The 13763-nt window shown below is 44.4% G+C and overlaps 1 protein-coding gene across 2 annotated transcripts; it reads right to left on the bottom strand.

The window, feature by feature from the left end:
* Window positions 1–8798: 8798 nt before the first annotated feature.
* LOC129839970 (dynein axonemal light chain 4) lies at window positions 8799–11034 on the bottom strand. 2 transcript variants are annotated; one of them, XM_055907732.1, is made up of 4 exons: window positions 10933–11034; window positions 10443–10526; window positions 10250–10333; window positions 8799–10046 (listed from the first exon to the last, which is right to left on the bottom strand). In XM_055907732.1, the coding sequence occupies exons 2-4, from the start codon at window positions 10512–10514 to the stop codon at window positions 9882–9884; spliced, it is 321 nt and encodes a 106-aa protein (XP_055763707.1). In that variant the 5' UTR covers window positions 10515–10526; window positions 10933–11034; the 3' UTR covers window positions 8799–9881. The 2 variants fall into 2 exon arrangements, with proteins under 2 accessions (XP_055763707.1, XP_055763706.1); XM_055907731.1 differs by having other exon boundaries at window positions 10937–11034.
* Between the last annotated feature and the right edge of the window lie 2729 nt (window positions 11035–13763).

The following is a 13763-nucleotide window of genomic DNA, read 5'->3' as shown; positions in this document are numbered from 1 at the left end:
GTATAAAAATCCCAAAAGAAAGAAATGATCTCACTCCAATAAATTTTTATAGAAAGTTAGCAAAAATAGATAAGATCTTGCTACCATGGAAAGGAAAATACCTGTCTATTTGTGGAAAAATCACCCTAATTAACCCTTTAGTCATATCACAGTTTACCTATTTGCTTATGGTTTTGCCTACACCTAGTGACCTGTTTTTTAAATTATATGAACAAAAAATATTCAATTTTATTTGGAACGGCAAGCCAGATAAAATTAAAAGGGCCTATTTATATAACGAATATGAATTCGGAGGGCAGAAATTATTAAATATTAAAGCATTAGACCTCTCACTAAAGGCATCGGTCATACAAAAGTTATACTTAAATCCAAACTGGTTCTCTAGTAAACTGGTACGAATGTCTCATCCTATGTTCAAGAAGGCCCTTTTTCCCTTTATTCAGATTACACCTGCTCACTTTCGGTTGTTTGAAAAGGAAATAATCTCCAAAATATCCTTATTCTTTAAACAAGCCTTAGAAAGTTGGTTGCAATTTCAGTTTAATCCACCTGAAAGGACGGAACAAATAGTACAACAAATATTGTGGTTAAATTCAAATATAATAATTGATAAAAAAACTGTATTTATCGAAGAAATGTTTAAAAAAGGTATAATTTTTGTGAATGATATCATAAATAGGACTGGTGGAGTTATGTCACACATGCAGCTAACACAGACATATGGAAAAGTCTGCTCTACCCAAAATTACAACCAATTAATTGCAGCATTACCACAAAAATGGAAGAGGCAAGTAGAAGGGGAAAAAAGTAAGGAACTTGTATGTCGGCCCTGTATTAAAGAACATAAATGGTTAAAGAAAAGTGTGATAAATAAAAACATATACCAATTTCATTTAAGGACCAAAAAACTAACAGCTGTGCCATACAAATTGCAAAATAGTTGGGAAGAGATTTTCGATGTACCCATTCCATGGCACATGGTTTATGAATTGATACGCAAAACAACGCCGGATTCAAAACTTCGAATTTTTCAATATAAATTACTGTACAAAATTCTTGCAACTAATAGAATGTTATATATATGGGGTATACAATCTTCCCAGCTCTGCAGATTCTGTTGTGAGGAGGCAGAGTCATTAGATCATTTATTTTGGTATTGTCCATATGTAGCTCGTTTTTGGTCACAGGTCCAGGAATGGCTGAAGAATTGCAACATTTGCCTAAAACTAACGCTACAGATAGCAATACTGGGGGATTTGAAAAGCCATAGTCAATCAATCAATAATATAATAATTATTTTGGCAAAGATGTTTATTTTTAATTTACAATCTGTAGAAGCTATGAGAATAGGAAGGTTCAGGTCTTTTGTGAAGCATCACAGCACAGTTGAGAAATGTATGGCAAATAGAAATCCGAAATGGATGATGTTGGAAGATAGATGGGAGAGGTTGGGTGGAGCTGAAGGGTGGGACTAATAACAAGATAAACAATATAGGGCATACGGGATCTGTGAAATGTGTATAGGTGCGGAGCTTTTGTGAAATAGCACAGTTACAAGTGGAAATAAAATTGGATGGACAACAGAAATAGAGGAAGGACTAAGAACAAATAAGAGAGAACTATTGTAAAGTGGACTGTGTCTGTAAGATAGGTATAAGATGTAGAAATTGAAGGTAAAAGCAGAAGTGTTTATAAGTTTACTCCAATTGGGGGATTGGTGGTAGGGTCGCGGGGAATAATAATAAAGGCATATTCTTTAAAAAAGTATGTATGTCTATATAGGTATGTGTATGTATATATGTGTAAATGTATGCATACGTGTATGGATATATATATTTACCCAAAAAAATATGGGGGAATGGAAATGATGCAGACAATTACATTGGAAGCAACATTCTTTCCGCAATACTAAGCTGATCCACCCCTAAAAAAAAAAAAAAATAAATAAAAAAAATAAAAATAAAAAAGACAAACAAACATTTGTATGCCAGCTCAGTGTAACACAGCAGTGTGTGTGTGTGTGTGTGCGTGCGTGTGTGCGTGCGTGCGTGGGTGCGTGCGTGCGTGGGTGCGTGCGTGTGTGCGTGTGTGTGTGTGTGTGTGTGTGTACGTGCGTGCGTGCGTGCGTGCGTGGGTGCGTGCATGTGTGTGTGTGCGTGTGTGTGTGGATACGTGTGTGAATGTTTATTCTCCTCTCCCATCCAGCTGTATCCTTCCCCTCTCCTTTTCATCTACCCTCCATTAGAGCTGATGGTGTAACGGGTCCCATACGGCTCAGACTCCGATGTACCTTTCACTATGCTTCTTCGGACACACACACACATGGATGCACAGTCACATTAATATTGGATTATGCTTAATCAATTCTCAATAGAAGCCTACTGGCACGGACAGGATGAAAAAATCATCCCTTGCTTTCTCTTTACACCCCCCCTCTCGCTCTCTCTCTCTCCATCTCTCTCTCTCTCTCTCCTCTCATTCTCTCAATCTCTACCTTTCCCTCTCTCATTCTCTCTCCTCTCATTCTCTCTCTCTCCTCTCTTTCTCCTCTCTCTCTCTTTCCCTCTCTCTCTCCTCTCATTCTCTCTCTCCTCTCTCTCTCTTCTCTCATTCTACCTCTCTCTCTCTCCTCTCCATCTCTCTTCCTCTCTCTCTCTCCTCTCTCTCATTCTCTCTCTCCTCTCATTCTCTCTCTCCTCTCTCTCTCTCTCTCTCTCTGTCTCTGTCTCTGTCTCTCTGTCTCTGTCTCTCTCTCTCTTCTCTCATTCTATCCCTCTCTCTCTCTCTCTCTCCTCTCTCTCTCTCTCTCTCCTCTCTCTCCTCTCATTACTTCTAAAGTTCGTTCACACTCTAAGAGCCGACTCTCTCTTTTTCTTTCCCTGTTTTGTATGCAGTTATTGAACTCTGAGTTTTCTCTAACAAGACACACACACACACACACACACACACACACACACACACACACACACACACACACACACACACACACACACACACACACACACACACACACACACACACACACACACACACACACACACACACACACACACACACACACACGGTAAGGGCCAGTCCAGCATCTACCGCTCTGTCCAGTGGAGAGGTTGCTAAGATACAGCAGCAAGGGTTTCTAACATGGCAGTATGAAGTAAAAATGAACCTCTTGTCACAGACAGTTGAAGCCTACCACCAAACAGAGATATAGCAGCATGTCATTATCTAGTATAGACTATTTAGCTGTCATTTCGGATTTTTGTCCACACCGGACAGCTCTATATACCATATATGTAACGATCGTCTGTGGTGGTAGAAGGATCGGACCAAAGCGCAGCGTGGTAAGTGTTCATGATGATGTTTAATTCAAACTCAGAACACTAAACAAAACAATAAACGATGAACAAACAAAACAGTACCGTGTGGCGACAAACACTGACACGGAAGATAAACACCCACTAACCAAAAGACAAAACAGGCTACCTAAATATGGTTCCCAATCAGGGACAACAATTGACAGCTGCCTCCGATTGAGAACCATATCAGGCCAAACACAGAAATAGCAAAACATAGAAATACAAACATAGACTGCCCACCCCAACTCACACCCTGACCATACTAAATAAAGACTAAACAAAGGAAATAAAGGTCAGAACGTGACAGTACCCCCCCCCCCCCCAAGGTGCGGACTCCGGCCACAAAACCTGAACCTATAGGGGAGGGTCTGGGTGGGCATCTGTCCGCGATGGTGGCTCTGGCGCTGGACGTGGACCCCACTCCACCATTGTCTTTGTCCGCTTTCTTAGCGTCCTTTGAGCGGCGACCCTCGCCGCCGACCTTGGCCTGGGAACCCTAATAAAGGGCCCCACTGGACTGAGGAGTGCCTCTGGACTGAGGGGCAGCTCAGGACTGAGGGGCAGCACAGGACTGAGGGGCAGCTCATGACTGAGGGGTAGCTCATGACTGAGGGGTAGCTCATGACTGAGAGGTAGCTCATGACTGAGGTAGCTCATGACTGAGAGGTAGCTCATGACTGAGAGGTAGCTCATGACTGAGAGGTAGCTCAGGACTGAGGGGCAGCTCCGGACTGAGGACAGCTCTGGACTGAAGGGCGGCTCCGGACTGAAGGGCGGCTCCGGACTGAAGGGCGGCTCCGGACTGAAGGGCGGCTCCGGACTGAAGAGCGGCTCCGGACTGAAGGGCGGCTCTGGCAGCTCCTGACTGGCGGGCGGCTCTGGCAGGTCCTGACTGGCTGGCGGCTCTGGTAGCTCCTGACTGGCGGGCGGCTCTGGCAGCTCCTGACTGGCGGGCGGCTCTGGCGGCTCCTTAATGGCGGGCGGCTCTGGCGGCTCCTGACTGGCGGGCGGCTCTAGCAGCTCAGGACAGACGGGGGGCTCTAGCGGCTCAGGACAGACGGGCGGCTCTAGCGGCTCAGGACAGACGGGCGGCTCTGACGGCTCAGGACAGACGGGCGGCTCAGATGGCGCTGGACAGACGGGTGGCTCAGGCGACGCTGGACAGACGGGCGGCTCAGGCGGTGCTGGACAGACGGATGGCTCAGGTGGTGCTGGACAGACGGGTGGCTCAGGTGGCGCTGGACAGACGGGCAGCTCAGGCCTGCTGAGGCGCACAGTAGGCCTGGTGCGTGGTGCCGGAACTGGTGGTACCTGGCTGGGGACACGCACCTCTGGGCGAGTGCGGGGAGCAGGAACAGGGCATACTGGACCCGGGAGGCGCACAGTAGGCCTGGTGCGTGGTGCCGGCACTGGTGGTACCGGGCTGAAGACACGCACCTCAGGGCGAGTGCGGGGAGCAGGAACAGGGCGTACAGGGCTCTGGAGATGCAGAGGAAGCCTGGTGCGTGGTGTTGGCACTGGTGGTACTGGGCTGAGGACACGCACCTCAAGGCGAGTGCGGGGTGCTGGAACTGGAGGCCTGGTGCGTGGGGCTGCCACAGGAGAGCTAGTACGTGGGGCTGCCACAGGAGAGCTAGTACGTGGGGCTGCCACAGGAGAGCTGGTGCGCTGAGGTGGCACAAGACGTGCAGGGCTTGGGAGGTGCACAGGAGGCCTGGTGCGTGGGGCTGGCACAGTCTTCACCAGATGGCTAGCACGCACCTCAGGACGAGTATGGAGAGCTGACTCAGGTGACATCAAATCCCGACACGCTCCGTCGGGCAGATATCGTGCCTCATGCACCAAACCAGCACCTCCCTCATAACTCTCTCCTCCAATCTCCCCATTAACTCCTTTACTATCTCTGCTTCGCTCACCTCCAATACCGCCCTGACCGGCTCTGGTTCCATCCTTGGCTCCTTACGGTAAGCAGGGGGAGTTGGCTCAGGTCTGACTCCTGACTCTGCCACACTCCCCGTGTACCCTGCCTCTCGGGCTTCCAGCCGCTCTGCCATGGTAGCTCCTCATAATGCCGCCTCTCTGCTTTTGCTGCCTCCAGCTCTGCTTTGGGGCGGCAATATTCCCCTGGCTCTGCCCAGGGTCCTTTGCCGTCCAACTCGTCCTCCCATGTGCATTCCTCCTTCTCGCGCTGCTCCTGCTGCCGCTGCCTGTTACCACGCTGCTTGGTCCTTTTTTGGTGGGTGGTTCTGTAACGATCGTCTGTGGTGGTAGAAGAATCGGACCAAAGCGCAGCGTGGTAAGTGTTCATGATGATGTTTAATTCAAACTCAGAACACTAAACAAAACAGTACCGTGTGGCGACAAACACTGACACGGAAGACAAACACCCACAAACCAAAAGACAAAACAGGCTACCTAAATATGGTTCCCAATCAGGGACAACGATTGACAGCTGCCTCCAATTGAGAACCATATCAGGCCAAACACAGAAATAGCAAAACAAAAAAACCACACATAGACTGCCCACCCCAACTCACACCCTGACCATACTAAATAAAGACTAAACAAAGGAAATAAAGGTCAGAACGTGACAATATAGAGATCATAGTACAGATATACCAATATATCAGAGTCTAGTATAGACTATTTAGCCATGTCAACTATATAGAATACATAGAGATATACCAATATATCAGAGTCTAGTATAGACTATTTAGCCATGTCAACTATAAACCATACGGATATCATAGATTCATTTATGTGGTGATGTGGTATTAACCAGTAATGGTGCATTCATTGAATTCATTTGATTTGTATAGATAGTTTGTTTGGATCGTCCAATCAGCAATAGTTGTCCTGAGATCCATAACTGTGCAGCTCTTCACGACTTATTTACCTGCAACAGTAAATAACAGCTTCATTCTAGAACACACTTTTGGAAATATATGTGTTATACTATGACAATGTCTATCAATGTACAGGCTGTACTGTATTGTTGAGAGGTTGTAAGACAGTCTCAGTCTGACTCTTTGGTTATCAGTATGTAGACTGTACTGTAATGTGTTGTAGAGATGTTGTAGGACAGTCTCAGTCTGACTCTTTGGTTATCAGTATGTAGACTGTACTGTAATGTGTTGTAGAGATGTTGTAGGACAGTCTCAGTCTGACTCTTTGGTTATCAGTATGTAGACTGTACTGTAATGTGTTGTAGAGATGTTGTAGGACAGTCTCAGTCTGACTCTTTGGTTTTCAGTATGTAGACTGTACTGTAATGTGTTGTAGAGATGTTGTAGGACAGTCTCAGTCTGACTCTGGTTATCAGTATGTAGGCTGTACTGTAATGTATTGTTGAGAGGTTGTAGGGCAGTCTCAGTGTGACTCTCTGGTTATGTAACGATCGTCTGTTGAAGAAGGTGTGGACCAAAGCGCAGCGTGGTAAGTGTTCATGCTTACTTTATTAAAACTGAACAATAAATAACAAAACAACAAAGAGAACGAACGAAACCGAAACAGTTCTGTCAGGTGCAGAAACACAAAACAGAAAACAACTACCCATACAAACCATGCGGGAAAAAGCTACCTAAGTATGGTTCTCAATCAGAGACAACGATAGACAGCTGCCTCTGATTGAGAACCACACCCGGCCAAACAACAAAGAACTACAAAACATAGAAAATGCACATATAATGCCCACCCAAATCACACCCTGACCAAACCAAAATAGAGACATAAAAAGCTGTCTACGATCAGGGCGTGACATGTTATCAGTGAGTAGCTGTACTGTAATGTATTGTAGAGATGTTGTAGGACAGTCTCAGTCTGACTCTTTGGTTATCAGTATGTAGGCTGTACTGTATTGTTGAGAGGTTGTAGGGCAGTCTCAGTCTGACTCTTTGGTTTTTTATTAATATTTCAGCAGAGCAGAGAGACACAGGGGATGAGATATTTAAAGACACACACATACACACACAGGGGAGGAGATAAAGGGCATCTGACCTGAATAATACATGAGGATCAAAAAGGGTACCTGAGGGTGGCTAAATGTTTACTGGGAAGTCTCAAAACATGTTGGTTATTATAGCTATTCTTACATCAGTAGGTTCCTGTGTGTGCGTGAAAGAGAGAGACGGAGAGAGACGACAGAGTCTAACGAGAGACATGGTGTGGGTTGTCAGAGGACGAGGTGACCTGATCAGAGGTCAGTCTTTGAGTAAGCAGCTGCTTCTGTCCAGATTGCAACACACACTACCCGTGTAATAATCTGTCAACAACCAAATCTGTCCCTCTCTCACTTCCCCTCCTCTGCCAAAATCTCCCTCGTTCTTTTCCCTCCTTTCACTAATCCTGCTTTCTTTTTCTGTGAAAATCCTTGTATTTTCCCTCGTCAAATTGTGTTACTTTCCCCTCCTGTCAAAATCTTGCATTCTCACCTCCCCTATAGTCTCTTTTCAGATAAATGATTTTGTCAAATCTGTCTCTCCCTGATATCCTCCCATAAAGAAAATGACATCTATCCCCTATATACACTGAGTGGACAAAACATTATGAACACCTGCTCATGACATGACCAGGTAAATCCAGGTGAAAGCTTTGATCCCTTATTGATGTCACTTGTTAAATTCACTTCAATCAGTGTAGATGAAGGGGAGGAGACAGATTTAAGAAGGATTTTTAAGCATTGAGACATGGATTGTGTGTGTGTGCCATTCAGAGGGTGGATGGACAAGACATTTAAGTGCCTTTGAACGGGGTATGGTAGTAAGTGCCAGGCTCACCTGTTGGTGTCAAGAACTGCAACATTGCTGGGTTTTTCACGCTCAACAGTTTCTTGTGTGTATCAAGAATGGTCCACCACCCAAAGGACATCCAGCGAACTTGACACAATTATGGAAAGTATTGGAGTCAACATGGGCCTGTGCATCCCTGTGGAATGCTGTCAACACCTTGTAGAGTCCATGTCCTGATGAACTGAGGCTGTTCTGAGGGCAAAAAAGTCCAAGTCCTTTCTCAAGCTGCTTCCTATAGCAACCATATTCTATCCCCATGTAACCATGTCCCTATAGCACACATATTCTATCCCATGTAACCATGTCCCTATAGCAACCATATTCTATCCCCATGTCCCTATAGCAACCATATTCTATCCCATGTAACCATGTCCCTATAGCAACCATATTCTATCCCCATGTAACCATGTTCCTATAACAACCAACCAGGTTTCTAGTGGCCAATGAGTGTTAGGACATTCTGTAATCCCAAGAACATGTCTTCCATAAAACAAATGGACAAAAAGTCTCTATCTCCCCTTCCCAAAATTGGTTACCCCCCCTCTCTATGTACCATTTAAAGAAGTATAGAAAGAAGAGAGGAAGGTGTTAGAGATAGAGAGATGTGAAAGAGAGGCTCTACTACACAGACAACTAGACAGTAACACTCGTGAGTATGTTTCTCAGTACAATTCAGGTTTAATTTCACAATCAGTTCATTTCAAACAGAAAACCAATCACATTGCCAGTATCAACCTGTCAGCTACAAATACTAACAAATTGTTTGTCAATAACAGTTCTATGTACTGTATCTGTATTGGTCTGGTCTGTTGTTTCTGTCCTCTTCACCTAACAATCAGACATAGCATTATAAAAAAACAGAAAAATACAAAAAATCGAATCTGCATCAAAGTATTTACACATACTTACAAATATAAAATACTAAAACATATTGAATGGAGTGAATGAGAAGACTGTGTCTCACACACACACACACACACACACACACACACACACACACACACACACACACACACACACACACACACACACACACACACACACACACACACACAGGGATAACGGTATTGGAGACCCTGGCTGCATTTAATTTGTGTCGAAGTGAATTCACACACAGCATTTTAAGAACAGGTCAAATTGGACAGGATACGGCAAATCAATTCAGACGGGAGAGAATAAGAAAGAGAAAGCTAACCGACAGAAAGAGAGAGATAATCCATGGAGAGATAGATAGTAGTGAGTGTTGCAACTGAGGACAGACGATTTTTACACTCTACGCGCATCAGCCCTCGGCGGTCCCGTTCTGTGAGCTTGTGTGGCCTACCACTGCGCTGCTGAGCCATTGTTGCTCCTAGACGTTTCCACTTCACAATAACAGCACATACAGTTGACCGGAGCAGCTCTAGCAGGTCAGAAATTTGATGAACTAACTTGCTGGAAAGGTGGCATCCTATGACGGTGCCACGTTGAAAGTCACTGAGCTCTTCAGTAAGGCCATTCTACTGCCAATGCTTGTCTATAGAGATTGCATGGCTGTGTGCTTGATTTTATACACCTGTCAGAGGGTGTGGCTGAAATAGCCGAATCCACTATACTTTTGTATATATATATATATATATATATATATATATATATATATATATATATATATATATATATACACAAAAGTATAGTGGATATATATATATATATATAGTGTAGATAGACAGACAGCTATATAGATCTAGAGTGGTTATTGATGCTAGGAGCACTTCCAGACACAAACGGCCAGGCTTCCTCCAAAGAACATGTAGAGCAAGTTCTTGACCTCATGTGTCACCTCGAAGCCAAAGCCCTCGCCGATCACCACGTGCCACGAGCTGCCAAACTTCTTATCCATCGACTCCTTGATCATCTTCGCTGCACTCTGAGAGAGGTAGAGGGGGATGGAGTGGGAGGTGGGGGACAGAGAGAGAGAGATTTGTCATGTACAGTAACTCACCATAGGTACTGATGTCATGTTGCTAGTCATATCCAAACAAACTTTCCAGGTGTCATAGCCCTGCATTTTTTACACACACACCCCCCCCCCCCACACACACACACACACACACACACACACACACACACCTCGTTATTGGTGGCGAACTTCTCGCAGGCTGTGACACAGAGCTCCATAGTCTCCACTCTCATCTCCTCTGGCATGTCTGTGTGCTGCAGAGGGAAATAACATATCATTATCACACACACACACACACACACACACACACACACACACACACACACACACACACACACACACACACACACACACACACCTCACCCTGATTAGAGGAAAGCTGTGCAGCCTTTTGTAGTCTGCCTCTTCTTTCTTGCTCTCTGCTGTCTCTGCCATTCCACCCCACAGCTGCAAATACAGATACATTGGTTAAGGCTTAACTAGTTTGTTAAAAGCTAGCTAAACGAATCAGCAACTTTGTAGCAAGCTAACTTAAATAGCTACCTATATAGTAAAGCTAACGTTACTGATTAACTATTGGTACGTTACGTCAACCTACCCAGTGCATGGATGAGAACGTGTGCTAAAGTTAAATGCGTACCTATGTTTGGCTTAACGCGATTTTTTTTTTAAATGTACTTGTAGCTTTGTTTTGATGGGTTACTAGCAGGCTAACGTTAGCAATTTGGCTAGCTAGCAGTAGCCGACTACATGCTGTTGTTTACACTTACAAAATAACTTGAATTCTTACTTGCCCGTTGTGTGATTATATTGTAGAGATGCGTTTTAGAAAGGTACTGCATTTTGTACTTACATACCGTTTGGTAATACAACCGAAGTTCACTCCATTTTTAGTCCGGTTGTTAAGGAGACATTTTCAACCATAGCAACAAACGGATCCCCTTCAACAGGAAAATAAAAAAAAACGCCTACTTAGCTGAGCGTCTTCTTCGGTGGTTTAGAAGCCTGTCAATCAATCGCACCTAACCCCTGGCAAGATGGTGATGAGTTTGTCCGTGCTCTGCTCAACACAAACAGATTGATATATATCATGTGGCTTTGTTTTTAAAAGGATGTGTCATTTGGAATCAATACATTTTCTTAGCTAGCTACATTGACAGTTTAATTTCAGTGTCATTATGCCAACTTTCTATGTCTTGTTTCTCTCTCCACCCTACCATATCCTGTCTGGTCTGTCTGCATGACCCATAGGCCTATTAAGTTGTGATTGCAGCCACATCTGTTTGTGTGAAACCCCAGGTGGAGGTTTTAACCCAAATATCCTGCAAGAAAAAAAGAGAAATAAACCTCAGATGTGGATTTATGCACAGTTGCAAACAAGAATCAAATAGACTAGATGGACTTGGTCTATTGTAAGCCCTAGCCTTCATTTTTTTTAACCTTTATTTAACTAGGCAAGTCAGTTCAGAACAAATTCTTATTTACAATGACAGCCTAGAAACAGTGGGTTAACTGCCATGTTCACGGGCAGAGCAACAGATTTTTACCTTGTCAACTCAGGGATTTGATCCACCAAACGTTTGGTTACTGGCCCAACACTCTAACCACTAGGCTACCTGCCACCATTTAGTATGCAGTGGGCCCTGGTCAAAAGCCGTTTGTGACGTAACAATAGTGTCTCTAGACAATTTTATTTATTTTCTCATTACAATGTTTTTTTCAAAAGGTATATGAGTTCAGTTTCTTGGGAATATACTGAGTACATATTGTCCCGGAGATAATAATGATTCCAGTTGTGGATTATTGCGGATTATCAATTCCTGGAGAGATGGACAAAAACAACAGATCACATTGAGCTGATGACAAAAGGGTGGAGTAATCTCTTTCTCTCTCTCTATCGGTCTCTCTCTTTCTCTCTATCTGTCTCTCTCTTTTTCTCTCTCTCTCTTTCTCTTTTGCTCTCTCTCTCTCTGTGTATGTGTGGGTGGGTGGGTGTGTGTGTGTACTTGCGTGTGTGTATGAGAATATATGCTGTGAGAGACAATAAATCATTAACTAAATTAATGTTTTTTAGATTAGGGTCACATTAGATAATAGATTTACCATAGAAATATAATTATTAAAGCAGGTATTAGTTATACTTCTATGGGGGTTGGCATCATGACATCATGGGTTCACTGGAGTTTGATCAGCCTGAGTGAACCACCTGAGGTTATGACGTTAGTTGGAGTTGGAGTCCCACTTCAGAAGTCGAGGAATTATATTGAAGTGTGTGTGTGTGTGTGTGTGTGTGTGTGTGTGTATGTGTGTGTGTGTGTGTGTGTGTGTGTGTGTGTGTGTGTGTGTGTGTGTGTGCACTTACAAGCGTGTGTGTGTGTGTACGTGCGTGTGTGTGTGTGTGTGTACATGTGTGTGTGCAAAAACTCAGAGTGTAGGGAGGTGAGTCATGTCATAATCCCCAACTAAACTAATTAATGAGAGAAGATTAGATGGACTAGCTTTATCCTCATCCACTAGAGGGAGAGGGATATGAGAAGGAGAGAGAGAGAGAGGGGGGGGGGGCTATCAGCTTTGTCAATCATCTGTATCCTAGTAGTATTGTGTGATGTTTCCATGTTGCTGTATATACTGTTGTGGTGTACATGTATTGTCATGTATTTATTGAGTTTTTACCACATGCTGCTAAATGAACTGGGGATCATAAAGACTCTACTCTACCCTACTAGAAAGAGAGAGGAAACAAGATATAGAAATGAACCAATAGAGGAGGTAGAATAATGATAGAGGGAGAGATAAAACAAGGGAGAGTAGGAGAAGTGTCTGACAGATGGGAAAGTGTAAATAGCGACAGCAGATCCACCAGCTGGACCAACAGGGAAGAGGTGAGACGGAGAGAAAGATCAGAGGAGCAAAAGAGAGGTGGGTAAGGACATCACAGTGGAGAACCTAACACAGTCCCAAATGGCACCCTATTCCCTATATAGTCCACTATGGGCCCTGGTCAAAAGCCCTATGAGCCACTGGTCAAAAGTAGTGCACTATTCAGGGAATAAGGTGCCATTTGGCACTTAGCCACAGACATTCATCATCTCTGGCAGAGAGAGAGAGAAGCTGACTCACACAATGTCTGCTTCCCAAATAGCACCCTATTCCCTTGATGGTGCACCACTTTTGACCCGGGCCAATAGGACTCTGATAAATTGTAGGACATATGATGTAATTTGTGATGCAGCCAACCATAGAGGAAGTGTTGTTTGTTTTACCCTGAAAAAACAACGGTTGTGACTGACTGACTGACTGACTGGTGGAGAGAAAGCGTGATAAAGAAAGAGGGTGTGTGTGAGGGTGACGCAACAAGAGAAATAATGGACCAAGTCCAGGAGGTGGTTTGAGGGTGACGCAGCAAGAGAAATAATGGGCCAAGTCCAGGAGGTGGTTTGAGGGTGACGCAACAAGAGAAATAATGGGCCAAGTCCAGGAGGTGGTTTGAGGGTGACGCAGCAAGAGAAATAATGGGCCAAGTCCAGGAGGTGGTGTGAGGGTGACGCAACAAGATACATAATGGGCCAAGTCCAGGAGGTGGTCTGAGGGTGACGCAACAAGAGAAATAATGGGTCAAGTCCAGGAGGTGGTTTGAAGGTGACGCAACAAGATAAATAATGGGCCAAGTCCAGGAGGTGGTTT

Source organism: Salvelinus fontinalis, chromosome 40 (assembly GCF_029448725.1).
Source record: "Salvelinus fontinalis isolate EN_2023a chromosome 40, ASM2944872v1, whole genome shotgun sequence".
In the NCBI taxonomy this organism is placed as follows: domain Eukaryota; kingdom Metazoa; phylum Chordata; class Actinopteri; order Salmoniformes; family Salmonidae; genus Salvelinus; species Salvelinus fontinalis.
Note: the sequence above shows the minus strand (reverse complement) of the source record. Positions and strands in the feature narration are given on the sequence as shown.